Below are 27,880 nucleotides of genomic sequence, written 5' to 3' on the forward strand. Positions count from 1 at the left end.
TGCTCAGTGAGAGAACCAGACACACAAGGCCACAGCATGTGATTCCATTTATGTGAAACGTCCAGAACAGGCCAATCCAGAGACAGAGAGGCGGTTCCTGGTTGTCAGAGTTGGGTGGGGGTTGGGGGTATCTGCTATTGAGGACAGGGCTTCTTTTAGGGTGATGGAATGTTCTGGAATTAGTAATGATGGTGGCACAACATAGTACATACATGACAAAGTGCTCCGCTGTACTCTTCACTATGTTACGCATGTTTTACCACACACAAATTAAGGAAAAATCCAGAAGCTGCCCGTCTTTCAGCACTTCCACCGCTCCTGGCTGTGGTCACGTCACTGCCTCCCCGGTCTCTCTGCGCCCCAGCCCACCTGTTTTCAAGCCTCCACAGAGCAACCTCACCCCTTCCCACGTCAGCACACACCAAAGGCTCCCACCTCACTGGGGTACAGGCCCATGTCCTCCCTGGGGCCCACAAGGCCCTGTATGACCTGCCCCGCCCCTTCCCCCTCTCTCCCCCTCACTCACTCTGCTCCAGCCACACAGGCCTCCTCACTGTTTCTCTAACATGCCAGCGACTGTCCTGCCCCAGGACCTTTGCCCAGGCTGTGCCCACTGCCTGGAGCACCCCCACTGCCCAGGCGTGTCTGTGCTCAAACGTCCTTCAAGCTCTTGCTCAAACGTCAGGTTCATAGCAAGCCCTGGATTCAAAGCTGCTGCTTCCCAAGACCTCACACCACCCATCCCCCAGTGACAGCCACGTGCTCTTAACAACCTACCGTCTCCCTCACACCACAACAGAAGCTCCTAAGGGGTAGGTCTTGGGTCTGGCCTCTCTCATCCCCCGTGCCCAGGACAGAGGTCTTCACTGGGAGGGAAGGGCCTGGGGTGTGCCATTGGTCATGGGCAGCTGCTCGCTGCAGGGGCCACCTCTGTTCTCAAGACCCCTGGGCCTACTGGCCCACCCAGTGTTGCAAACCCCTCTGGCCTGGGCTGGTTTTCCTCTCTGGCCCCCAGAACCTCCTGTTCCCCACCTTCCCTGTTCCTTGCAGCCCACTTGGTCCCCACTTCCTTCAGGGAAGCCCCTGCATCTTCCTCGCCTCACTGCTGCACAGGCCCCGCTCACCCTCGGCTGTCACTGTCACTAACTCCCTTTCTCCTCTATCAACCCAGGATCAATGGAAACAAATCCTGCCCAACCACACCCAGCTGTCCCCAAGCGCAGGACACAGGGCTGGCAACGTTCCCGCTGGCCTTGGGGCCCCATCTGTCAGGCGGAGGCGGCAGCAGCAGCACCCACGCTGCCCCACCAGCCCGGGCCCACCCTCCTCCTTTCAGCGGGACCAGCATGGGCCCCTCTTCCCGCAGCGGGGTGCAAGGACTGGCATGACTCACGGGACCGAGAGTACAGGGACACTGGCGCCCCATGCTGCCCAGCTGCCTGCGAGTGGCCCCCACACCCTCACGTTCCGGATGCTCTGGGGTCACCATTTGTGCAGACTCAAGCTATCAGCCCCAGACAGACAGGCAGCCCCAGCCGTGCATGACCCACATGGTTTAATGGCTGCGACACTGCATTCCAGGAGGAGCAAGGCTCACCCGCACCAGGTGCCCGCACATCGCCCGCTCCCGCACCCGGCCCTGCCACCCGCGCCCGCTGACAACATTTTTCATCGTTTCAAGCCCCCTCTGTGCTCCCAGGCGAGGAGCCTACAAGCAGAGCCAGGGTGGGGTGCAGTACAGACATAATCCTTTTCTTATTTAAAAAAAACCCCAAAACTCAAACAAAAATAAAATCTCGACCATCCGGAATACTTACACATCTATGTACACTGTCCCTTGCCATGCCCCTCCCCCGCCACGCAGGCAGGTGGGATGGGCATATGTGTACACTGCCCCTCACCCACCCCCACGCAGGCAGCTGCAGGATGGGCGGGGAGGCGGGAGCCCCCTCTTCCCCGAGTTCAGGCAGGTTCAGCCCATTGCCCCTCCCAATGATAGGGCTTTAAAAGCTGTGACCTCCACTCCCAAAGGAGCCGGGATGAGCCACTGCTCCCTGCCGCTAGCCTTAACATCTGGGGACTGATTTACAAAAACACAAAGACAAATCCAAAGAAAAGTCACAAATACATATATACACATGCACACGTGTGGCTGACTCTGGGGGAGCACAAGGTTCTCAGACCCTGGAGGAGTGGGGGCTCCAAGCAGAGCCAGCGTGACCAGGGGACTCTGTGGCCTTCCCTGGGCCATGCTGGATCCCCACCCCACCCAGGCCTATTCCACTGTCCACTTCCATCAGTGTCCCCTGACCCGAGGAGGGGAGAGGGAGGGAGGGGAGGAGGGGAAGAGCAGCTGCCCAGGGCCCTGGCCCTGCCTCCCTCCCTGTTTCCGCCAGGTCTGGAGGTGAATATGGAGGAGGGTGGGCCCAGGTGCAGTCAGGAACAGGGCAGAGGACAACCAGGGTCAGGGGAAGCCCTGAGGAGAACCGGTGGGTGCCCCTCCCCTGGCTGAAGGTGCAGGTGGACAGGAGCCACTAGGGTGGCCCGGAGGGGGAAGGGCTGGGGAAGAGTGCCAGGCGTCCACAGAACCTGGCCCTCGGGGTCAATTCTGCCCTCAGGTTACCCTGACCGGCTGCCCAGCAAGCTGCAAGAACCAGTCGGTTGTGACTGTCAGTGACAAGGACAGCTCAGGAGGGGTGAACACATGATGGCGAACAGATCTGACTTCCATTTTCCTTGGACAAGTCCAGCTTGAGATGACCTTCGGCATGCAGCCTGCCCGGGGCCTGCTCCAGACGCCGTGCCCCCAGAAAAGTCACCAGGATGGCTTCCGGGACAGGGACAAGCAGAGGTGGCTGCAAAGAAACCTCTCAAGTGGAATGTCCCTTTGATCCATGGGCAGATCTGAGCTGTCCCCTGACATCCAGCTGTCTGTCCTGGAGCAGGTATGCGCCGCGGGGAGCGCGTGCTTCCAGGAAGAGCATGCAGCCCCAGCAAGGCAGGGACAGACACAGATGGAAGCAGGCGGAGTCCCAGGAGACGTCCATCCCGTGTCCATCCGCTCGGAGCACAGGAGCACAGCCGGCTGAGCCGGGGCCACCCAGGGCGGAGGGAGCCGGAGTCCCCACTCCTGGGGTGCCCGACCGCAGCCCCTCCCCAAACACCGGCTGACAGAGTTCGCAATCAGGCTTTAATAGAATCTTCGGGGTCTCTCCAGGCCCGGCTCCCGCCCCACCCCGGCTGCCTTCCTCTGGGGCCTGTATGCAGGGGAGGGGAGGGTCCATGCACGCTGACAAGAGGTGGTGCTCTGAGACCAGGACAGCACGGCCACGGGTTTACCGGATCCTGGTGAAGAGGTTGAGGACAGACACGGATTCCTGCAGGGCACACAGGAGCGACGGCTGAGCCTTCAGCCCCCAGTGGCCTCCCGCAAGCGCCGGCAGCTGGGCTCGGCCGTTGGGTCGGGCACCAGCCGCTTCATCGTGGAAAGGAAATTCTGCCTGGAGGGACCCCGAGGCTTCAGGCCAGAGGAGCGCCTGTGTGGACATCTTCTGCAGAGCCCTGGGACACGGCACCAGGCAACGCAGGAGCCGAAAGAGGGCCTGACGGGGGGCCCAGGGAGAGCCCTGGGGACATTACGGCTGAGGGGGCGACTGGGGCTGGTTGAGTGGCAGAGGAGGCTCCTGGGACAGTATGAGGGGACGCGCGTGGGGGAACATCTGGCGCTGATACCGACCCACTTTACCTTTGTTGAACGAGTTTTGCTAAAGACGTTCCAGAACCTCAGGGTTTCATCTCCAGCACCAGTGACTATGGCCTCTCCATCGGGGGACATGGCCTGTGGGAGGAGGAGGCGCGCTGTGTCCTCATGCCCTGCAGGAGGCCCCACAGACAGTGCTGACGGCAGCAGCAGCGGCAGCCAGGCTGCTTCCAGGCGGGCAGCAGAGGCCCCTGCGCCCCGGCGGAGCACTGTGGGCGGAGCAGCCCTGTGCAAACACCTTTAAAGGACACCACAACCCACTGTGAGGAGGGACAACTGGGCAAAGGTTCTACCGGTTTAAACACAAGACATTTTTTTCTAGAAAGAAGCAAAAAATTGAAGAGTGAATGTGTTTCGGGGGAGGGGCTCCCTCCTCTCTCCAGGCACTCGCAGATGGTTATCCGGTGAAACCTCTATAGGTGCTGAGGGGCTGGATATGGGTTATTTGCGGCGACTTCTACTTTTGTGTGAAACCAAAAACGTGGACGTTGTTCAGGGGGGCAGAATTGTAGAACCGCCCTTCCTCAGGGGAGCTGGTGGAAGAGATTCGGTGATGACGCCACATCTTGCCTTCAGTCCCAACCCAAAACCTGGACCAGATGGAGCGTCAGGGCCGGGGGAAGGGTGTGTGCACGCCACCTGCTCAGGTGGCGCTCGGGTGGTCACAGCGCTTCCTCCCGAGCCCGGCCGTGCAGACTCACCAGGTACAGGACTCTGTAGGAGTGCCCGGTCAGCTTGGCCACCTGGGTCAGGGACGGGTACTTCCAGACCAGGATCTGGTTCTGCGAGTAGCCATGCGTGCTCACCTAGGGGGCGGAGAGGGCACTTCTAGAGCCTGGGGCTCCCTTCCACGGCCCCAGGACTCAGACCCCCAGATGCATCCATCAAGGAACAAGGATACCAGGGCCTGCCTGGCAGGGTGCAAAAACCACAGGTGACAGTCCCCACCCCAGCACTCTGGTGGATGAATGGATGGAGACAGGGAAACAGTGTGGGCCTCTCCGAGTGGTCACTGGGCATGGGCACCTGGGTCAGGTTCTGTGAGACCAGTGTGGCAGGGGCCTGGCCTCCTGCCCTGCCAGCTCCAGCCTGCAGACCCTGACCGCCCCGGCCTCGCCCCCGCACTCACCAGCTCGTTGGCGTGCTTGGACCAGGCCAGGTTGCAAACCTGGGAGCCGGTGTCAATGCACTGCAGCGGCTGCCCCGTGAGTGTGTTCCAGAAGCGGATGCAGCGGTCAGCTGTGCCGCCGCCGGATGCCAGCAACCCGTGCTGGTGTGGGGACCAGGCGATGGCCTTCACGGCCGCCAGGTGCTCCGTGTACTGCTGCACGGGGCTCAGGCTCGAGTGGTTCCAGACCAGCAGCTGTGGGGACAGTGGCCATGAGGACTGGGGTAGCTCGGCTCCCACAGGAAAGAAGAGTCCACCCCAGTCCTCCCACGGGTGCACCCTCATCACCCCTGCTCCAGAGGGGGGAGCTGGCCGGGTGGGAGGGGCCGGCCTACCTTGTTGTCGTTGCCCCCCGAGGCGAGGAGCTGGTGGTCCGTGGACCACTTGAGCCCGCACACCTCCTGCCGGTGGCCCTGCAGCCGCCGCTCCGACTGCAGGGGCGGTGTGCGGATGTCCCTCTGCAGGATCATGCGGTCCCGGCTCCCGGATGAGAGCTGGTCGGCGTTCCAGGCCAGTGCCCCTGTGGCCGGCAGAGGGCGGGCTAAGGACGGGGCCCGGCCTTTCGGGGACCCAACCGCCCCCGGCCCCAGGCAGCTCCTCACCGACGCGTGCTGTGTGGCCTTCCAGCATGGACAGCTTCTTTCCTGCGGCTGCGTCCCAGATCTGCACAAAGCCCTTGTGTGTGCCCACAGCCACCAGGTTCCCCTAGGACCGACAACGCAGGCGAGAGCGGGCATCAGGGACTGGCAAGGGTAGGCCTATGGCAAGGGTGGCCCCAGGCACCCCCTGCTCCCCCTCCCCGCGGCAGAACCTTAAGCCCATTTCCTTAGAAGTCTCTAATGTGTGCCCCTTCAGACACTCCTCCTAAGAGCTTTCTGGGAGGATGGTCACAAAGCACGTGGGTTTGTCAAAATCCATCCAATACGCACTGAGATCCACATGCTTCAATGTGTGGAGTGAGCCTGCCTGCCTGACCTGGTGTCTATCACTCTAACCAACTCTACCAGGCTGGGGACAGGTAGGGGCACAGACGTCACCCTGGGGCTTGGACAGGTGACCTCCAGGCTGGATTCTGGCTCCTCTGGGTCTCCGAGGCCCCACAACACTGTGGAGGGCCCCTGCCAGTGAGGTCAGTCAGACCTCCCCTTGCCAACCCTGCCCTATGGGGGGATGGGGCTGGTGTACTGACCCGCTCAGACCAGCCCACAGAGGTCACCGAGTCTCCTTCCACAGAGAGGTCACAGAGCCGGGTCACCTGGGGGAAGGAGGAGCAGTATGGATGAGCTGACGTGGTGTCCCTGGTCCTTTAAGGCCCAGACCATCCATTTGTCCATCCGTCTATCCTTTCACCCATTCATTCACTCATTCACACCCCTGGCCCATGGGCACTGGCTTCAGTGCTGCGACCCAAGAGAATGTGGCTGGGGGCTCAGCAGGCCATAGGCTGGGAAGAGACACACACCAGCAGAGGGACACTGACTGCACACAGCCTAAAGGGATGCTGGGGGACGCTTGGGTGACGAGGGCATCATGCCCAGAGGGTCCTTCCAGCAGGTGTCAGCCATAGGCTGCTGGAGTGTGCGTGCACCAGCCTCCCTGTGGGGGCTTCATCACTTTCTTTAAACTTACTTCATTTGGGTTGGTCCCTAGGGTGGAGTCTTTGTGCCCTACAGACCCTGAGCCCACGTGTGCCCAGCAGCCACTCTGAGGGACACTGCACTGAGGCCCTCTTCTTCTGATGGGGGCAGTGGCTATAGCTCAGGCCGCAAAGCGAGGACTCCTGTATCCTAGAAGCCAGCCTATGGCAGGGAGGCACACAGGCTCACGCCTGTGGACGGGTCCTGAGGTGGTCTGCACACTGAGGGCGTAGGGCAGGGAGGAGGGGAGTGGCTGGGAGCTGCCCCAGGCTCTGGAGGGCCCCAGTAACACTCATGCCCTTCATACAGGCCCCTGCCTGGCTCAGCGGCCAAAGGAAGGCACTGTGCCGTCCGCAGCACGCACACACGCGCGGTGGCTGGCACCCACCTGGCTGGTGCAGGCGCTCCACAGGTACACGCAGGTCCCCAGCCCCACACTGAGCACATTGAGAGACGACCAGTCCACCAGGTTCAGGTAGAAGTCATCCTGCAGCTCGGGCGCGTCCAGGACCTTGAAGGGGATCTTGGAGATCTTGCGGGTGGGTTTCCGCGGTGACCGCAGTAACTTCTGACTGCAGGGAAAGCCCGAGGTGGGGATTTTGCACAGATGTCAGTGACCTACAGCGCCTGCATAGAGCTCTCTCTTTTCCGCAGCCCTGGAGCCCATCAGCTGCACCTGCTTACATCACCCTCTGTCTGCTGCCCATGTGATCCCAAACCTGCAGGTGACCCCACGGCCACCGCCACCGCCCCCACTGGGTGTTCAGCTGCTCTGAGCTCTGACAAGCCCGCCTGCCCATCTGCCCCGCACCTCCTCCAGGAGCCCTCCCTGACTCCCATCACTCGTCTGGGCTCGTGGGGTGTCCCCAGTGAGGATGGTCCTCTAGGCCAGCCCTGAACCCTGTGCACAGCCCCAGCACTGATGGCAGCTCCCAGGCACTGCCCAGCTGTCCAGGCCCACCTGGGTCTGGACTCACCTTTTGTTGCTGACGGGGGACAGGGAGTAGGGAGACACGTCATTGCCGTCGTCGGGGCTGGAGCGCTTGGTGCTGAGGGAATACTGGGGGCGAGGCACACACGCTGAGCGGACGCCAAGGCCCCAGGGCCTTTGTGCCCTGCACCCCTGGCAGGATTGTCCAGGGCGCAGAGAAGCAAACCAGGCCTTGCACTTGAGGTGTCCTCCTACCTCTCCTGCCCCGTCCAGCCCCAGCCCCTCAACCATCTCTTTAGGGACCCAAGCGAAGTGTTCTGATGCTGCCCCGGAGCCCCACACTTGGGACTGCTGAGAGGTGGTCTGTGGGGGCGGCTCATGTTGAGGCCCCGCCCCTTCACCCTGCACGTGGCAGCTGCCCCAGGTCACCTTTGTCCCCTAGGTGTGCAGGAGGCCGACAGGTACGAGGCAAGGGGTCTGGAATCTCAGGCTGGGGAGTCTGAGACTGAAGGCCGGGAGCGGCCAGGGGCTCACCGTGAAGAGGCCCTTCCTCTCGGGCGTGGAGGGCTGCAGTCTGCGGTCCTCCGTCTGTGGGTCCTGCACCTTTTCGATTCCAGCACCGAGCAGTTCGTTCTTCAGCAGAGCTGAGTAGGCCAGGCCATCTGTGGGCACCAAGCTCCGTGAGGCAGGGATGGGGGGGAGGGGACCAGGAAGGGGTTGGGCAGCGCCTGACTCCCGACCTTTCCCGTTGTCTGAGGTGGCGTCCTTGGCTTTCCGGTTTTGGCTGGGAGATTTCTCATTTTCCTGTGGGAGAGGAAGGTGAGAGAGGGAAGGATGAGCTGGAAGGACCCGGCCCCGCCCCCAGACCACACAGTCAGTGGTCCTTCTCCCGCCTAGGGTGACCCTCACATTGATTCTGTGGAAATTCACGCTCCAGTTGGCACCAGCTCTCGAGGGGATGAAGCGGTCTCCGTGCTTGCTGGGGGAGGACACGGGGGAGTTGGCTGGTGTCAGGGTTCGTCGCATCTCCGCCACCTGGAAGGACAGCAGGGTGGACTGGGTGCCTCAAGCCCCCAGAGCACACCAAGACCAACCAACACCCCCTTCTCCCTGCCCACTCCGCCTCCTTGCACTTGGCCTCTGGCCACTGAAGGAGGGTTTGGTCTTGGAAACCCAAGGGCAGCGGTAAGACATTTCAGTAGTAACCCACGTGCCGGAACCCTGCTGGCAGAGCACGTCTGGTGAGGGGAGAGCCCGGACAGCGAGAGCCCAAACGTGGACACACTGCAATGAGCCTTGATCTGTTTCCAAGCAGTTGCAAATGGACAGGAAAGTTGACAGAACCGAACAAAGAGCATCCATTCCCTAACACCGAGAGACTGTCGCTCCCATCACCCCACTTCCTGCACACAAGGACAGTTCCCCCCTGGACCACGACTCCACCACTGGAACCAGGAATGGGAACAGGCACATCACCTCCAGCGAACCCTCTGACCCAACTCGACTGTCCCAGGAATGTCCTTTCTCCTATAAGGGATCTGCTGTGGGTTGAACTGTGTCCTCCAAAAGGATATGCTGAAATCCCAACTCCTGGTACTTGGGATGAGACCTTAATTGGAAATAGGGTCTTTGCAGGTGTCATCATGTTAAGACCAGGTTATACTGGAGCTGGGTGGCCCTAAATCTAATGCCTGATGTCCTCAGGAGAGACAGGGACTGGCACACAGAGAGAAGGGGACGTGAAGATGAGGCAAAGACTGGAGGGGTAGGTGTGTGAGCCGAGGCCTGCCGGCAACACATGAAGCTGGAAGAGGCGGGAAGGAGCCTGTCCTGGACAGCCCAGTGCAGAGCTGAGAACGCCGAGAGCCGGCGGGCACAGCCTGCAATGTGCCGTGAGCCCACAACGGAGAAGCCCCACATGGCTGAGGGGGTTGGGGTGCAGGAAAGAGCAAAATAGGGCTCCCCGAATTCTACCAGGTTTCAGGAGCTGGAGACAGGGCCACCCTGTGCCACTGTCACTCCTGTGCCTGGTCCCCTGTAAGAACAAGGGCCCCACAAGATCGGGGGTCCGTGCCGTGGCTCCAGCAGTAGAGGGAAGCGCACAAAGGTGCTGGGGGGCTCACCCCGGTGTGGCCGTGCTGCTGCCCTGGGGACCACCTGTCTCTCTCCTTTAGGTACCTCTGCTCTCCGAGGGCCAAAGCTCAGTAGCTGACCACACCCGCACCGTGGGCTCCATCGGGGAGCGGCAGGGCGGGACCTGGGTACTCACGCACGGCATTGTGTTCTCATTCTGGATGACGATCTGCCGGAGGAGGCGCCGTTCGTAGTCCTGGTCCATGGCAAGGCAGGGCAGGCACGGCAGGCACGGCCCGCCAGCCCTGGTCAGCCGGCCCACGTCAGCCTGGGCAGGGAGGGCAGGAGAGGTCAGCACCAGCAGTCAGTGGCCCCCGCTGCCTGGTGACTACAGGGCACGCCTCTGGGACAGCCAAGTCTCCCTGCTGTGCGGGGGGCCTTCCCTCCCAGGAGCCCTGAGGGACGTGACGGGGACAAATGGGATCCTCTCTGGCTGCTCCATGGGGAACCTTCTACCAGGCCCCCACACCTCTGTCCTGGTTAGAGCCAGCCTCCCACCTACCCGTGGCCCCTAGGGGCTCACCCGAGGCCACCTCCTCTGCCCACATGGGCCCCGATCTGGTCACCTTCCTGCTTCAGACCCCCTGATCTCACTCCTTAGCAGCTCAGGAGCCGTGAGGGGCAGTCCTGGTTGCCTCCCCTGAGCACGGGCTCTGTGTCCTGGACCCATAATCCTCAGCCCACATGCTCCTGAGTATGCATGAGTGGGAAGAGGGTCAGGTCCTGCATCTCCCTCCGCAGGGGTTTGCAGAGCTGACTGTGCCCAGCACCATGGCTCCAGGGCCAGGCCTGACGTGGTGGGGGGACGTCGGCCTCCAGCGGACAGACACACGCTCACATCCAGCTCCCACCGAGCTCACCCCGACCTGGGAAGGCCCCTCTGAGGAAGAGTGAGAGTGTGGCAGCAGGGGCTGTGCAGCGGAGACAAGCAGATGCCTCAGAGAGCAGGGTGCCCTCTCCGGGGGAAACTGCAGTCCAGGGACACCCAGGCCCTGGCCAGGCCCAGGCGCTCACACAGTCTGCCCCTCTCAGGAGGCGCCTGCCAGCCCTGCCTCCCGCCAAGGGGGAGACGCTGAGATTTGGGGGGGGGGGGTCCGGCACGGAGGGCCTAACCGCAGCTTCTCACCGTCACTGCCACTCTGCTCCTCCGGCCGGAGCCCGAAGGCCCGGTGCAGGTAGGGCCAGGCCAGTCCAGCCCTGAGCCTCTGGGCCAGTGCCCAGCTCAACGACAGACCAAATACCAAGACGTCAAAAGCTGAAGGCTGGCCAGAAATTAAGCTGACGAATACGAATCCCTAGGTGTGCCATCCAGTGAGTTCACTACCTGCCTTTTAACCTCAACAAACTTAAGAGGATAGAAATTATTTCAAGCATCTTTTCTGATTACAATGCCATGAAACTAGAAATCAACCACAGAAAAAGAAATGAGAAAAAAAAAAGATGGTATGGAGATAAACAATATGTTACTAAAACCAATGCGTCAATGATGAAATCAAAGAAGAAATTAAAAAATACCTTAAGACAAATGACAATGGAAACACAACCACAAAAAATCTGTGGGAAGCAGCAAAAGCAGTCCTAGAAAGGAAAGTCACAGCCCTACAGGACTTCCTCAAAACACAACAATCTCAAAAAACCCACCTAACCTACCACTTAAAAGAATTAAAAAAATAAGAACAAACAAAACCTAAAGTCACCAGAAGGAAAGAAATAATAAAGCTCAGGGAGGAAATAAATAAAATAGAGATTTAAAAAATAGAAAAAAATCAATCATACCAAGAGCTGGTTTTTTGAAAGAGAAAACAAAATTGACCAACCTCTGGCCAGGCTCACCAAGAAAAAAAGAGAGAGGGCACAAATAAACGAAGTAAGAAACGAAAGGGAAGAAATCACAGCTGACACCACAGACACACACAAATCTGTAAGAGAACACCTCGGACAACCGCACGCCAGCAAACTAGGTGGCCTGGGAGACAGGCACAGCTTGCCGGAGACATACAGTCCACCAGGACTGAATTCAGAAGTAGATAATTTGAACAGACCAGTCACTAGAAATAGAATCTGTAATTCAAAGCAAAACAAACTCCCTGCATTCAGGACCCGATGGCTTCACTGGGGAATGCTACCAAATGTACAAAGAACTCAAACTGATCATCAAACTGTTCCAAAAGACTGAAGAGGTGGGAACACTCCCAAAGTCGTTCTGTGAAGCTACCATCACCCTGATAATAAAACCAGACAAAGACACTATCAAAGAAAAAAAAAAAAAACAGGCCAGTATCTTTGATGAACATAGATGCAAAAATTCACAACAAAATATTAGCAAACTTAATTCAACAACACATAAAAAAGATCATTATACTACAATCAAGCTGGATTTATCCCAGGGTCACAAGGATGGTTCAATGGATGCAATCAATGCGATACACACATCAACAAAGGAAAGGACAAAATCACATGATCGTCTCAATAGATGCAGAAAAAGCATTTGATAAAATTCAACATCTATTCATGATAAAAATTCTTACCAAAGTGGGTACAGAGAACATATCTCAACATAATAAAAGCTACATATGGAGGGAGGGTCCAGCTCTGTGGTAGAGCATGTGCTTAGCATGCACAAGGTCCTGGGTTCAATCCCCAGTCCCTCCACTAAGAAATAAAGTAAAATTAAAAAAATAAATTAAAAATACATAAAGAAACCTAATTACCTCCCACCACCAAACAAACAAAAAACAAAAACAGTAAAAGCTATATACGACCAGCCCACAGCCAACAAAATACTCAACAGTGAAGAGTTGAAAGCCTTTCTGCTAAAATCTGGAACAAGACAAGGATGCCAGCTCTCACCACTTTTATTCAACATAGGATTGGAAATCCTAGCCATAGCAATTAGACAAGAAAAAGAAACAAAAGGGATCCAAATTGGAAGAGAAGACGTAAAATTGTCACTATATGCAAATGACATGATACTATATATAAAAAAACCCTAAAGATGCCACAAAAAAGTACTAGAGCTGATTAAAGAATTCAGCAAGGTAGCAGGATACAAGATTAACACACAAAAATCTACTGCATTTCTTTACACTAACAACAAAATATCAGAGAAGTAAAGTAAAAAAAAAATCCCTTTTAAAATCACATCAAAAAAATTAAATACTTAGAAATAAACCTGACCAAGGAGGTAAAAGACTTATATATTGAGAACCACACAACACTGATAAAGGAAACTGAAGATGATTTAAAGAAATGGAAGGATATCCCATGCTCTGGATTGGAAATACTAATATTGTTAAAATGGTCGTACTACTCAAAGCAATTCATAGATTTAATGCAATCCCTACTAAATTACCCATGGGTTTTCACAAAACTAGAACAAATAATCCTAAAGTTAATATGAAATCACAAAAAAACCAGAATTGCCAAAGCAATACTGAAGAAAAAGAATGAAACTGGAGGCATAACCCTCCCAGACTTCAGACAATACTACAAAGATACAGTAATCAGACAGCAATGTATCGGCACAAAAAGAGACACATGGCTCAGTGGGACAGAACAGAGAGTCGCGAAATAAACCCACACACCTATGGTCAATTAATCTTCGACAAAGGAGACAAAATATACAGTGGAGAAAAGACAGGCTCTTCAGCAAGTGGTGTTGGGAAAGCTGGACAGCACCGTGTAAATCAATGAAGTTAAAAACTCCCTCACATCATATACAAAAATAAGCTCAAAATGGCTTAAAGACTTAAACATATGACAGGACACTATAAACCTGGAAGAAAACATAAGCAAAAAAAAAAAAAAAAAAAAAAAAGGGCAAAACATTCTGACATAAATCACAGCAATGTTCTCCTAGGTCAGTCTACTGAGGCAGTAGAAACAAAAACAAATATAAATAAACGGGACCCAAATAAACTTCTAAGCATTTGCACAGCAAAGCAAACTATAAGCAAAATGAAAAGACAACCTACAGACTGGAAGAAAATATTTGTAAATGATGCAACTGACAAGGGCTTAATTTCCATAATATACAAACAGCTCATACATCTTAATAAACAAACCAAACAAAGAACAACCCAATCCAAAAATGGGCAGAAGACCTAAACAGACATTTCTCCAATAAAGAAGATGGCCAATAGGAACATGAAAAGACGCTCAGTATCACTAATTATCAGAAAAATGCAAATCAAAACTACGAGGTATCACCTCACACCAGCCAGAATGACCATCATCAAAAAGTCCACAAACAATAAATGCTGGAGAGGGTGTGGAGAAAAGGGAACCCTCTTACACTGCTGGTAGGAATGTAACTTGGTGCAGCCACTACGGAGAACAGTATGGAGATTCCTTAAAAAACTAAAAATGGATTTCCCAAATGATCCAGCAATCCTACTCCTGGGCATAAATCAGGAGAAATCTCTAATTCAAAAAGATATATGCACTCCACTGTTCACAACAGCACTATTTACAGTAGCCAAGACATGGAAACAACCTAAATGCCCATCGACAGATGACTGGGTAAAGAAGCTGTGGTGTATACATCTATACCTATACCACATATACACACACACACAGTGGGATACTACTCGGCCATACAAAAGAATGAAATAATGCCACTTGCATCAACAGAAATGGACCTGGAGATTATCATATGAAGGGAAGTAAATCAGACAAAGACAAACATCATATAGTATCACTTATATGTGAAATCTAAAAAAAAATGACACAAAAGAACTTATTTACAAAACAGAAACAGACTCACAGACATAGAAAACAAACATGGGTACCAAAGGGGAAAGGAGGTGGGGGATAAACTAGGAGTTTGGGATTTGCAGATAGTAACTACTATATATAAGACAGATAAACAACAAGGTCCTACTGTATAGCACAGGAAACTGTATGCAATGTCTTCTAACCACCTACAATGGAAAATATATATGTAAAACTGAATCACTATGCTTCACACCAGAAACTAACACAACATTGTAAATCAATTATACTTCAACTAAAAAAACAGACACTTGCCTTTAAAAAAGATTATAGTAAAATACACGTAACATGAAATTCACCGTCTTAATCATTTCTAAATGCACAGCTCAGCAGCATTAAGTACATTCACATTGTTGTGCAACCATCGCCACCACCATCTCCAAAACTTTCTCACCTTCCCAACTGAAACTCTGTTCCCATGAAACACTCACTCCCTACTCCCCTTGCCCCTGCTAGCTCCTCGAGAAATCAAACTGCCAGGTGACCCAGCACCTCCACTTTGAGATAAACATCCAGAAGCAAGGAAACAGATCTACACAGAAGCCAGTACTCAAATGCTCTTACCGGAAGTATTCACAAAAGCCAAAAAGAAAAACAACCCAAGTGTCAAGGACAGTGAATGGATAAACAATGTGTGTTCCATCCACACACTGGAATATTACTCAGCCTTAAAAAGGAAGGAAACCCAGACATGCTACAACATGGATAAATCTTAAGGACGTAGTGCTCAGCGAAGTCAGTCAGACACAGAAGGACACATACCGTTTCATTCCACTCACAGGAGGGCCCAGAGTTGTCAAATCCATAGAGACAAAGTAAACCAAAGAGAATATTTGCCCTAAAAAAAAAAAGACACCTGAAGCAAGCCCTAGCTCAGCGTCACCAGGCTCACACTGTTCACATCTCTGTGCAACACCGGGAGACAACTTAGCAGAGCTGCCTAAGCCCTACTTCCATGTCTCCACGTGGCCTGACGAGCGCCAGAGCCTAACCCTGGAGCTGAAGTGCCAGCATAAGCCTGTTCCCTGTCCCTCATCCAGATTGTAGGACACAAAGGACCACCTTGGTGTGGTTTCGGCCCAAAGTCAGACGCTCAGCCAAAGCAGAGCCAGTCAGATTAGACCTGAGGGACAGTAACGTGGCCACTGGCCACCTCAGTGTGCACGTCTTATCCCGTGTTCCCTCTGCACGGCCTTGCGAACTGGATGCCCGCACACCCTTGCAAAGATGAGGATGTGAAGGTTGGGCGGAGGGATCAGGTGGGGGCACAGACAGGGCTCTTGTGTGGAGGCCCATGCACCCCCGGTGCTCACAGCCCTCCCTCCACTCAACCTGGGGCTCCTCTGAGCCCGTGCTGGCCCGGAGCCCCAGAGCCCTGACGCCCCAAACTCGGTGGACAGCGGGCCTCCTGCTTCGGTGAGAAGCAGGGTTGCAGCGCTTCAGCCCCCCCATTTCAGGTAAGCCCCACAGGGGAGCAGCCACCTTCTTGGCCATTGGCTTCCTGCCCCGGCCAGGTATCCTAGACACGTCTCATCCGTCCACAGAACAGTCTAGTCTCCCTCTTTGGCCTTCCTCCTCCCTCTCTGCCAGCCTAGCCCCACCCTACCCCTGCCTTGCCCTGTGATGCGCCCATCCAGGGCCCGCCAAGGGAGCCCTCATTACACCTGACCACCGCTGGGGTGGCATGGACACCTGGGGACACAGAGATGCCCATCTGAGTGTCTGTTCCTGGTAGAAACACCAGTTCGGGGGACATTTTCCCAAGGGGGGCCTGGTCATCTTGCCGACCACAGTGCCAGGCTGAGTACAAGCCAGAACCAAGTCCCAGGAGGGCTGGCATCCAGCGCGACCAAGCAGCCTGTTGATGGGCTTCAAGCGAGGCTGGACACAAAGAGGAGACGTCACAGCTCTGTTTGGGCAGCCCCAGAGCTGGGCCAGCTGGCAGTCCCTCTGCTTTAAGGCTCGGAGAGGCTGGCTAACTTCCTGGCCCGTTGTGCAGTCAACCACGGATGGCCCTGACCAGGGCTTCATTAGCCGAGGAGCACCCGCCCCGAACGCTCAGGTTTTCTGGGTGAAGAGATGGAGGCAGAGACTGATGCTGTGGCCTCAACCAAGACCTCAGGAGGAGAGCGGTAACTAGCAGGACTGTGGGCCACAGTCACATCCAAATCACACGATGCTGGTGACAAAACCAGGTGGCTCGGCCTGCCAGCAGTCCCCAGTTGAGCCCATCCTTGGAACCCACAGCTCCGCCAGGTTGCAACCAGCCCATTCTAGAGAACTGAAGGTGGTACCTGAGAGAGAGAGTCCTCAGGGACCCTCCACCCACCTCCCCTGAGACTGCTGCTTGCTGCACTGCAGGAAGAACAGAAGACCCTGAAGCCGTGAGAGACAAGGCTAATAAATTCATTTCCAGAGAAATGAGAAGGGTCTGCAAGGCGAACGCCCCACAGTTTTCTTAAAAAAAAAGACAGCACAATCAGGAAAAATACCTGCCACCCTCAGGACAGCCCACAGCAGCAAAGGACAGGAACACAACGTTCCCAGAAAAGGAGGCTCACCTGCACCTGCGGCTGGGGCTGCAAACCGGCCCAGAACGTGGGGCTTCCACCCACTGCCGGCGAGCTCCAAGATCCGATGACACCCTCGCCAGCCGAGGTGACACTCGCACCCACTGTTGGCAGGAGCCAAAATTTGGCAACTGCTTTCAAAATCTAAAAATGTACATCTTTCTGAGGCAGCATTTCTACTTCTAAGAATTCACCCTTAGAAATTCTGGCCTGTGTGTGCAAAATTGTGCGTACAAAGATCTCCGCAGGCTGCTTCAGAGAGCAGGGGACAGAGAGGTACAAAGGTCTACACAGAGGGCGAGGCCATCTCCGACAGGAGGCGCCGCAGTAAGAGGCTGGAGGTGCTGGTGGGGCCTTCAGGACGCACTACAGGTAACACACTGCAAAATAAGCTATTGCCGGAAGGAGAAATCAGTAGCAGACGTGGGCTCTGGGGAGAGAAATCAGAGGACACGGGTCAGCAGAGGAGGGGAGCCCTGGCGCTCCTGCCCTGCCATCTTGTGTTGCGCAGATTCTGAGTCACGGGAACTCATTCACCAAAGAAATGAGACAGCGGGGGGCAGCTGGGACCACGCATGCCCAGCACGCGACCAGACGCGTCTCAGCGGTGGGGCACAGCTGGCTGTCCCCTAATAACAGCTAGAGAGAGGAGCAACCTCTCTGTTAACGAGCAGTCACGAGCACAGAAGACCTGCAAGGCGGGCATGGGCGGCAGGTGTTTAGAGCTGCTGCTCAGGCCATGACACAGCTGGGAACGAAGCAATGACTGGCTCTGGAGGGACCCTGCCAGGGGGGGCCGGCACCTGCAGGCTGGCATCCGTGTGGTCCGTGAGGTGGGCCAGGGCCCTCGGCCGCTGGTGGCCACTGCCCCACCTGCAGAGTGCTGTCACTGGGGGTACCGCACACCTGCCGAGCCAGCCCTGAGGAAGGGTGTCCCCTCTCCCCTCGTGGCCCCCAGAACAGAGCCAGGCACTGCTGCAGACTCCGAGCCTCAGCCTATTCCTCCGGAAAATGGGCACACTCCAGCCTGAAAGAACAACAATGAGTCCCAACATGGCCAGGGCTTGCATGGGTAACAGACCACCTAACCACCGGGGGCTGCCATCCTATGTGCTCCCCACGTCAATCCCTGCCTTGGTCCTCTCCGGGAGCGGGGCCGACTCACACAGGGCGAAGTCCCAGTGACAGAGCAGGGCCCTTGCTTTCAACCCGGCTGCCCAGGGGCTGCACGAGCGCTCCCGAGGAGGCCTTCCCTGTGGCTCCTCGTGCCCCTTGCCCTTGCCCAGCCCTACTGCACTCACAGGGTTCCACTCACCAAGTACTCAGCAAGAAGGATCAAAGTAAGTATAACCCAGGGGTCCTCTCTGGGGTGGTCCTGCCCCCAGGGGACACTGGGCCACATCTGGGGACATCTGTGATTGTCATGACTTCTGGGGCTCCTGGCTTCTGGTGGGTGGGGGCCAGGGATGCTGCTCCCCATCGTGCCTGGGATGGCCCCCCACGGAGAATGAGCCACCCCTGTGTCTGCAGGACAGAGGGTCCTCTAGGCCCTAGCCCAGGGAGGCTACCTGGTGAGTGAGACGGTGGTGGCGCGTGGGCTGGCCCCGGGGTTAGCAAAGACCAGGGGCCTGGAGATAAGCCAGTGCCCGAGCCCCGCAAGCCCTCCTGCCAGCTGGAGCCGGAGGCAGGCTGGGGTCCCACATACGGGACAACACTGAGGGCAAGTCTTCACCTTACTGAATCACCTGCCAGCCCCCAACTGTGGGCAGGGACCACCCCTCCCCCAGCCCAGGGGAGGAAATGAGCTCAGACAGGCCTGTGGAGGGAGGACCCACGACAGTGTGGCCCCCTGCTCGTCACCGCTGCGGCCTCCTCGGGGAGGGGCGCCGCGAGCGCAGCGTCCTGGGCACGTCCTCACCAAGTTCAGCCAGGCCTGGAGGCCCCCAGGCAGTATTCTGCTTCCAGAAGTGCTCGGGCTAACTGCAGGGCCCTCCGCGCCTTGCTTATCTTGAAAACTGGCCCTGCTGTTTTTATGCTGTGAGGCTCGGAGGCCAAGGAGACACCCTGTGACGTCATTCATGACTCAGTGCTTGAGGCAGAGCACGGCCTGCATGTGGCAGGTGGCATGTGGCATGTGGCTGCCTGCGGCACTGCTGCCACCGGGCTGTCCTGGGCACTGTGAGGTGTGAGCAGCCTCCCTGGACCTGGTCCACTTGATGCCAGGAGCCCACCCCTAGTCATGCCAACCAAAGATGTCCCAGACACAGCCCAGTGTCCCCTGAGGCGGGGAGGGGAGGTGGGCAAGGCAGGATCACTCTGAGTGAGGGTAACTCTGGCCTCTAGGGGGCAGTCTTGCCAGCTCCCCAGTGGGGCACAGGGGAGGGAAGGGAGGAAAGCATGCCAGAAAGAGCCTGTTGGCACCACCCTGCCACATCCTGAGTGGGTACTGGGTCCCAGGGGTATGGGACACTGCTCCTGGCCCGGTGAGGAGACTATCAGAACACAGACGATGACAGTGACAGCAGGGACCCGAAGCTCACCTGTGCCCCTCCAGCAGCTGGCACAGAGCCAGGCAGTCCAGGTGCTTGACTCACCTTGGCCCCCAGGTGCGATCCTATCCCCATCTTACGAAGGAGAGGCCAGGTCTCAGCGACTGGTGGGCAGCCCGGCTCCATCCCTGCCGTCCCCAACCTGCCCTTGGCTGCTCAGGACATGACACTCTGTGGTGAGAGGGCCACCAGGCTTGGCAGCAACAGGTCAGCCATCTAAAGCTCACAGGGGATGGGTCATTGCAGCCATGTGTGCCTTCCCCTGCTCGGCCCCAGAGGGAGCCATCCAATGAAGGATCATGGTGATGAATGGCTGGGGCTCCCTGGAAACTGCTGTCTCAGGGCATGACCTTTCTCAGAGCTCCTGAAACCTCCAGGGAAGCATCTGGTCTGAGAGGCACACAGGCAGAGGGACCTGGAGAGCTGGGGCTGGCTCAAGGTGCCCAGCTCCGGCTTCCTGACCACCAGCTCCAGAGAAAGGCCGGGGGCTGGTCGTCTCACTCCCAGCCATCCATTCTCTGAGGGGCTGGGGGAGAAGTCCCACGTGACAGAGATAGAACCAGAAAAGGGGGGTGGCCCAATTTTCCACTCATGTCGGAGTCTCTGGCTTTGCCTCTTCTGCATGGGCTCAGGAAGCCAGCCCTGGCTGCTCCCTCCCTTCCACTGCTGTCAACCAGTCCAGCAGGTAGACAGAGAAAGGGTGGGCTTTGGAGAAGGGCAGACCTGGCTTTTAGCTTGGCTTCAACCCTTACTGGCTGTGTAGCTTTGGGCAAGCAACTTCTCCTTCCTGAACCTCAGTCTCTTCATCTCAGAAGTGGGGATAATGGGATAACACTGCACAGTTGCTATGAAACTGAGCGAAACTTCTGTGAAGCAGCTAGAAGAGTGCCTGACCCAAAGGAGATGACACAAAGCAGCGGCCATCTCAGGGGCTCAGGGACAGGCGCACAACCGGAACCAATGCGCCGGCTTCCTGCTCCTCCACTGTGCAGTGATGTGGGCCGTGTGGCACGGAAGGTGCTCTGGTGGCCACAGCTGCAGGCCAGGGGACCAGGGAGGGTCCCATCTCCTCCCACGCTGCCCCTGAAGGTTAAAAGGACTGGTCTCCCCTGAGGGGAGGGAGGACCGTCCTGAGGACGTGGGAAGAGTGGGACTGCCCGGCAGCAGGGCTGGCCCTGGTCTTACAGACGTCGAATCTGGACTCGACCTTGGCTCCTGGCCTCAGGACTGCTGGGGCACAGCAGGGGACCTTTGGAGGCAGCGGTCTCACCCCGCAGAGAGAACACAACGAGCGAGCAGCCCCCTAACCCCAAGGACAGCAAAAGACAAGGCTGAGAACGGCCAGTGTCAGGAAGGGCTGCACCAGGCATAGGCGGACAAAGCGTGCCCTCCCGAGTGGCTGATGGGAGTCACCGCCAGCGGCCAGCTGTTTCTAGGAGTCCTGGGGCAGGCGCCTCAGGAGCATCCCTCTCACTCATTCACTTGGCTGAGCTCACCGCCCCTGCTGTGCGTGGGCAGGTGTGGGAGCGGGGAGGCCGGGGCCGGGCTCTGGTGCCCGGGCTCACCTCCCAGAGCGGAGGAGAGTCCCATCAGCACACCTCTTTTCCTTCTGTCCGCGCCAGCGCCCCTGAGGGCGCGCTGCTGGTAGCAGGCGGCGCCCACCCCGGACGGGACCGCTGCCCTGAGCCTCAGAAGGGGCGCCTGAGGCGCAGTGTCTCACCCCACCTCGAGCACAGGGCACCCACTCAAGCCCGACCAGTGAAGTGTTCAGATGCCAGCACATCTGGTCTGCAGCAGCCCGAAGAACACAAACCCCACTCAAACGAAGAACCTGGTATCACACCAGATGACTCATGATCATTTCTGTGATCGTAGCTGTGACTCACGTCAGAGGCCTGACTCTCAAGGCTGGACGTCCCCTCAGGTGCCCAGAGACCTCACACATCTCTGTCCGCTGCACACCTGCAGGGACAGTGACAGGGAGCTCACCCCTCACAGGGAGCGCTTCCTCAGTCTGTCTTCATTGTGGTTCTCACCCATGGGTCCGAAGTGGGGGTGGCAGAAGGAAAAGCCTAGTACATCTAAGGCAGCCCTCTCCCACCCCGCACTGCTGACTCTCAGTCCGGGGCATCCTGGGTACTGTGGGGGCCGGGCAGCATCCCTGGCCCCACCTACTTGATGCTCCCCCCAAGTCTTGATGACCACAAATGTCACCAGATGTTGCCTCCAGGGAAGATCCTCTGGTTTAGGGGAATCCTTGGGGGGAATAGCTGCTTCCCTCTGGCTGGAAAGACCAGCACTGACCTCTCAGCTACTCAGCTCTTCTGTGAGTGCAGACAGACAGACATACCCTACCCACCTGGCTGCCCCTCCCCCTGCTCCCACCACCCCTCCACCCCTCCATCCCTCCATCAAGCAGCCTCTCCTCACTGTGGGACACAGCACAGATACAGCCTGACCCTTCCTGCAGTGGCTGTCATGCTTGACAGGGACAACAGGGTCACAACACAGTGGTTCCATTCTGATCCGGGGAAGAGCATGGGGGGATCTGGAAGGAACGATCTGGGCAGGCTAGGGTGCAAGGATCACACTGAAGGCAGGAAGAGGCAAAGGTGGGGAGGCCACTATGGCAGTTTCCCAGGCTGTGCCCTGGGCGGCTGGTGGCAGGGAGGTAGGGAAGGGACGGGGCACAGGGCGTGATGAGATGTGCGCTTGTGGGCCGACGGTGGTGCAGTGTGGAGACCAGTAGAGTAGCAGGGAGCACGGAGACCAGGGAGATGGTGCTGCTTGTCCAGGTGAGAAAGGAGGTGGTCCTGAGATGGGGGCAGGAGAGGAGGGGCCCCAGGTGAGGCCCACGGGAGGCGGGACAGGCAGGTCCGAGGAAAGAGAACCTTTTCTGGACACACTGCTGGACACCAAGGAGAGGACTGACTGGCTGCTGGCCACATGGGCCTGTAATCAGGAACCAGCTTTGGGCACCAGCAACAGATGAGGACAAGAAGCTAAAGGTGAGGGGTAGGCCACCAAGGAGCACATGCAGTGGCATCTGAGTCCAGATTCAACAGGAGAGTCACCCCACAAGAACCCGCGCCCGACTGCCCCTGGCAGCTCTTTCCGCAACAGGCAGAAGATGCCAGCAGCCCAAGGGTCTGCCCACTGATGAGCAGACAAACACGCCGTGGCCCATCCCCGCAACGGAATATTATTCAGCTGCAAAAAAGGGATGACACACCCTACAATGTGGATGAACCTTAAAGACACGATGCTCAGAGAGAAAAGCCAGACACAAAAGGCCACACGGTGTGTGATTACATTTATAAGAAACGTCCAGAACAGTCACACTGGCAGAGACAGAGAGTGGATTCGTGGTTGCCAGGGGCTGTGAGGTCAGGGGATGGGGAGTGACTGCTAACGGGGACAGGGCTGCTTTCTGAGGTGGGGGAAATGCTCTGGAACTAGACACACCTTGTAAACACACAGAAAACCAAGGAATTGTATAATTTAAATGAGCGGATTGTAGGGCATGACGATTACATCTGAAAAAAGCTGTTACCAACAAAAACAAATAAATAAGACACTATACTAAAAAGGGCCAGCGGAGGAGACTGAAGGACAGACGGGATGTGCGAGAAGCCAGGAGGGCGACTCCATGGTCTACGCTTTGTAGTGCACAGCAGTTGAATGACAAACTGGAGCCAGGCCGGAGGAGGCACAGCGCATCCTCTCGTTCCATTCACACCTGATGACACTGGGGTGGGATAAAGGAGTCACTTGCCAAAGACACAGGACACGCGGTTGGGCACAATGTCAGGTCGAGACTGTCAGTGCCACACTGGGGGGCCTTGTGTTCAAACACACAACCCTGTCTGCATCAGGCAGGCCACACAGCAGCCAAAGTCTCAGGGAGGCCAGGGAAGGGTGGGCAGGGCCATGACCAGTGGCAATGACAGGCCAGAAGCCACTGGGGCCTGGGATGGAGCAGAAGCCAGATGACAGGGAGCTCTTGGGGAAGAAAAGGGGTGGCCAAATACTCCCTTCCCAGTCTCACAGGCTGCCAGCTCCCTGGGCCAGCCCCCAGCGCTGACTCAAGCCAGCAGCCTCCAGCTTCAGCCGCACAGGCACCACGCAGGCTCCGGGGACAGAGTCCCTGCACTCACAGGCCTCATGATCTGGACTCTGGTCCAGATCTGTGCCCTCAGCACTGACGACATTCAGGGCCAGACCGTTCTTTGTGGAGGACAGTCCTGGGCAGCAGGCGTTGTGGAGCAGCCTCCCAGGCCCCATCCACTCGATGCCAGGTGCCCCCAGACACCACCAGCGTCCCGGGTTGAGAACCTCTGCTCAGAAGAGAATAATTACAAGAGTGCTGTGAGCTGGCTGATTTCTTAAAGACCAAGTTCACTGACCTCGGCGCTAGCCGGGAATCCTGAGGGTCAGCCCTCCAGACAGAATAGCTTCAGATCCTTGTCCCTCTCAGTGACACTGAGCCAAAGGTCTCCACAACCAACCCTCACTCTAGGTCTCCCCAAACCCAGAAGTCCCGGGTATACAAAGCCTGCCCGGCCAGAGGCCCCAGTAAATATCACTGGCGGGAGGCCTCCTGCTAGAACTGAGGACCCACTTGTGACGACTCATCAGCCTTGCAAGTCCCCTTGCCCAGTCCCAGACAGACACCCTCAACAGGGCCCAGACCCCGAGATCTTCCTGGGGAACAGTTGTGGCAGCAAGTGGGCCAGCACAGTCACGTGAGACGCAGCCCCCACCATAGCAAAGCAACTGTCCTTTGAGCCCAGAGCTGTCCAAGGACCCGAGCCCCAGTTTTTGAAGGGGGAGATCCTGTACCCTTAACACAACCCTCTTGGAGCAATCCAACCATATTTGGTATGCAAAGCACCAGTAGGAGGCCAGCACACCTGCCTCCCCTCTTGAGTTCAGAAGAAACACCAGCCCAGCACAGCCAAAACAGGAGGGGCCTTCGACGTCAAAGGCCACGACGGCCCACAAGACATTCGGCCTAGTGGACATGCAGTGCTCTAGGGGGGACATGCACCACTCTGGGGACTGTCCCACCACCCACGGCTCTTCCAGGATCTCCTCAGCTTCCAGGCTGCAAATCCCGCCCCCACCTCCAGGAGAGAACAGCCAACCTTGTTCATTTTAAAGACCCTCCCACCTGTCTCTGATCTGGAGGGTAGATGTGGCAGGGGACGGCTGCGGAAGGTCTGGGCGGATCATTTTTCTTTAGTAAAGTGCTCTTGCTCAAAGTATGGTAAGAGGTGACGGGCGGCTGGTGGGGTGCAGCCTCACCAGCGTGAGGCATGAGGTCATCGCTCAGTGGACTAGGGTGGGGGCGGGGAGGGGGAAATCTAGTTCCCAGTCTGACAGACACCCTGAAAGAAGGGATGATTTTAGGGGGAAGAGAACAAGGAAAGATAAAACTGGTGTAGGCTGGGTATCTGCACAACAGTGGGACTCAGGCTTTGAGCTGGGGCAGGTCTAGACGGTGGGGGGCGGCGGGGCAGGGGGATGGTGAGAATCAGTTTTTAGCTGGGGAAAATGGCTGTGCCGAGGTGAATGTGCCACACTTGGGGGATCCGGGGTGGCCAGGCTTGTACTTGGAGGAAGACACAGCATGGTCGCACACTGGAAGGAGGCTGTCTCAGATTTTGGTGGGGTCGGTGCCAAGATGGGAGAGCCTGATTATGTGTGGGTCACGGCCAGAACGGGTCCAGCTGTGAGGGTTGGGGAGCAGAAACTAGAAGGGCTGGGAGCCAGGGGGACACTTATGTATTCAAAACTCGTCGCCTAAGTGCTTCCGTGTGCCAGGAGCGGAGGGACGCGGTGAGTACAATGGGGAGTCCAGACGGACAGGGTCTCCGCACCTCAGCCTGGCTGTGCCAGGGTCCACAAAGCTCAGACTGTATCTTATCCGCGCGGGGGGGGCGGGAGCTTGCTCAAGACTGGGGGAGTCGTGACAGCTCTGGGCGGGAGGCAGTCTCAATTCGGGCAGGGCCCGAGCTGCGATGGTCCGAACTTGGGAGACCCGGGTTTGACAGGCCAGCGATGAGGAGCACGCATGAGGGCGTGGGCCCGCTGTTCTGGGGGGCGGAGTGGGGAGGCCCCCGTGGGGGGGGGGTCAGAGCTCGACCTGCTATTTATTAAAGGACAGGGACGCTGACCGCCTGGGGAGGTCGCAGCCTGCAAGTGGCTCGAGCTGGAGCGGTCACGCAGGGCCTGGTCTGGGGGAAGGCTTGGACGTGGGGGTCAAGACGGGAGGTGGGATGTTGAGGTCACCCAGGCCTTACTCGGCTTGTGGGGCGGCGTTCGGGGGTCCGGCCGGCTCCTGGATGGGCCCGAGCTTGGGGGTGCCAAGCTGGGTTGCTGGTTCGGTTTCAGGGGCCCCGGGGAGGCCCGGCCCGGCTCAGGGGTCGCGGCTCGGGTCCAGGGGGCGGGTCCCCAGACCTCGGGCGCCTCACCTGGCTCGCTCCCGTCGCCCGCTGGCTCCGCCGGCCCCTCCTCTCCCGGCGCCGCGCCGCGCCCGCCCCCGCTGCGCGCAGCTCCGCCGCGTCCGGCCGCGGCCACCGCTGACGGGATCCCGGGCTCCGCGCTCCTTAATATGGCGGCGGTCGCTGCTCCGCGGCCTCCGGCGCCCTCCTCCGCCGCGCGCGCTCCCGCGGCCGGCCACGCCCCCGCGCCGGCGCGCTGCGGGCCGCTGCCCCGCCCCGCCCCGCCCACCCACGCGGCTGCGCCTGCGCGCCTCGGGCATCTCGGGAGGACGTGACGTCGCCAGCGATTCGAATCAATACAGGAAGCGCGGCGCCACGGGTTGCCCGGGGCAACCGTGCCGGAACCCGATTGGCGGATCCGGCTCCGCGGGAATGTGGGGAAGTGGCTCCGCTCAGTTTAGGGCGAGGTTCTTAGAAAGGGGCAGTAGAAGAAACAGGTACCCCTGGGCGGACTCACACCGCAGTAACGCAGCCACACCGCGTGATTAGCGCAGGTGGGCCGCACAACAGGTTGCTTGTGCGGGTCGTGCAAAACCCACGGCCTGCCGAAATTCATTCATTCAGTCATTCAACAAACACATTGCACTCCCAGTGAGTGCTCCTTCAGAACCTCCAAGTAGGGAACGAGACAGATAAAAATCCTTGCTCAAAAAATGGTAAGGGATCCAAGTGAACATTTCTCCAAAGTAAATAAATGAATGGCCACTAAACTCAGGAAAGGATGCTGTCTCACCATCATTAGTCCCTGGAGAAATGCAAATCAAAACCACAGACTGCAGCCTAGTGAGATGGCTATGATTTCAAATATAATCATAAAAATTAAACACCTCACCCCCAGGAAAATAACAACTGCTTGAGAAGGTGTGGAGCAACTGGAACCCTTATATATTACCCATGGGATTGTAAAATGGAGAAGCCACTGTGGAAAACAGTCTGGCAGTTCCCATAAAGTTACACATAAAATTACCAGATGACCTAGCAATTCCACTCCTAGCATTGAAGACCTACGTGCAAATTAATAAACAGAAACCTCATTTAAAATGGAGTCAGGGAGCCAAAATGGGGAGCTCTCAAGCCCTACCCAACTGAGTCAGTTGAAGACTCAACAGGAAGAAACATAACTTTGCATCTGTAACAGGAAGAAGGTCACTACTTTATTACACAACAAGGGAAGGAAGACTTTCTCCTTGCCTGGCAACAACCCAGCCAATGAGAGACTGTCACCACTGAGCCAGTGGAAAACCACTACACCTTGAACCCCCAGTCACCTCCAAAAGACTCTTTGTTTATAACAGCCCCTCTCAACTCCCCTTTCTCCTCTATTGAAGAGTCATCCTTCCCTCTGTTCTCCAGACTTGTTTGTGGCTCACCATAGGTTGTCCCAAATTGCAATTCTTTGCTGTTTTGGAATAACTGTATTTTTGCTGATAAAATAACTGGCTGTTTTATTGTTTTGGGTCAACACATGTGTCCACATAGAAATTTGTATGTGAATGTTCATGGCAGCATTATCCATAATAGCCAAAAAGTGCAAACAATCCAAATGTCCATCAATGGATGAATGAATAAACAAAACGTAGTATATACATATAATGGCATGTTGTCTGGCATTAAAAAGAAATGAAGTGCTGATACCTGTTGCAATGTGAATGAACCTTGAAAGCCACACACAAAAGGCTACATAGTGTGTGATTCCATTGATATGAAATGTCCAGAACAGGCACGTCCAGAGAGACAGAAAGTAGATGAGTGTTTGCCAGGGGCTGGGAAGAAGGAAGGACTGCTAGGGACTTTCTTCCTGGAGGAATGGAGCGTTCTAAAACGGATGTGATGATGGTTGCACAAATTTGAAT

The 27,880-nt window shown here is 56.7% G+C and overlaps 1 protein-coding gene across 3 annotated transcripts; it reads right to left on the reverse strand.

Moving 5' to 3' along the window:
* Positions 1–34: 34 nt before the first annotated feature.
* Positions 35–26,195, reverse strand: FZR1 (fizzy and cell division cycle 20 related 1). Of its 3 annotated transcripts, none has more exons than XM_074351139.1 (14): positions 25,998–26,194; positions 9,766–9,897; positions 8,406–8,531; positions 8,237–8,300; positions 8,031–8,158; positions 7,543–7,625; positions 6,954–7,137; positions 6,118–6,183; positions 5,531–5,633; positions 5,264–5,448; positions 4,890–5,123; positions 4,462–4,566; positions 3,746–3,838; positions 35–3,377 (listed from the first exon to the last, which is right to left on the reverse strand). In XM_074351139.1, the coding sequence occupies exons 2-14, from the start codon at positions 9,832–9,834 to the stop codon at positions 3,336–3,338; spliced, it is 1,482 nt and encodes a 493-aa protein (XP_074207240.1). In that variant the 5' UTR covers positions 9,835–9,897; positions 25,998–26,194; the 3' UTR covers positions 35–3,335. The 3 variants fall into 3 exon arrangements, with proteins under 3 accessions (XP_074207240.1, XP_074207239.1, XP_074207241.1); XM_074351138.1 differs by having other exon boundaries at positions 3,737–3,838; XM_074351140.1 differs by lacking the exons at positions 35–3,377; positions 3,746–3,838 and adding an exon at positions 3,846–3,998 and having other exon boundaries at positions 25,998–26,195.
* Positions 26,196–27,880: the final 1,685 nt, after the last annotated feature.

The sequence above is a fragment of the Camelus bactrianus genome, chromosome 22 (assembly GCF_048773025.1).
Source record: "Camelus bactrianus isolate YW-2024 breed Bactrian camel chromosome 22, ASM4877302v1, whole genome shotgun sequence".
NCBI classification, from domain to species: domain Eukaryota; kingdom Metazoa; phylum Chordata; class Mammalia; order Artiodactyla; family Camelidae; genus Camelus; species Camelus bactrianus.

Coding starts and splice junctions, on each gene's coding strand:
- FZR1 (XM_074351138.1), bottom strand. CDS start 9,834: ATGGACCAGGACTACGAACGGCGCCTCCTCCGGCAGATCGTCATCCAG. Junction 8,532..9,765: donor ATGAGAACACAATGCCGTGC/GTGAGTACCCAG, acceptor CTGTCCTTCCAG/GTGGCGGAGATGCGACGAAC. Junction 7,138..7,542: donor TCCCCCGTCAGCAACAAAAG/GTGAGTCCAGAC, acceptor CTTTCCCTGCAG/TCAGAAGTTACTGCGGTCAC.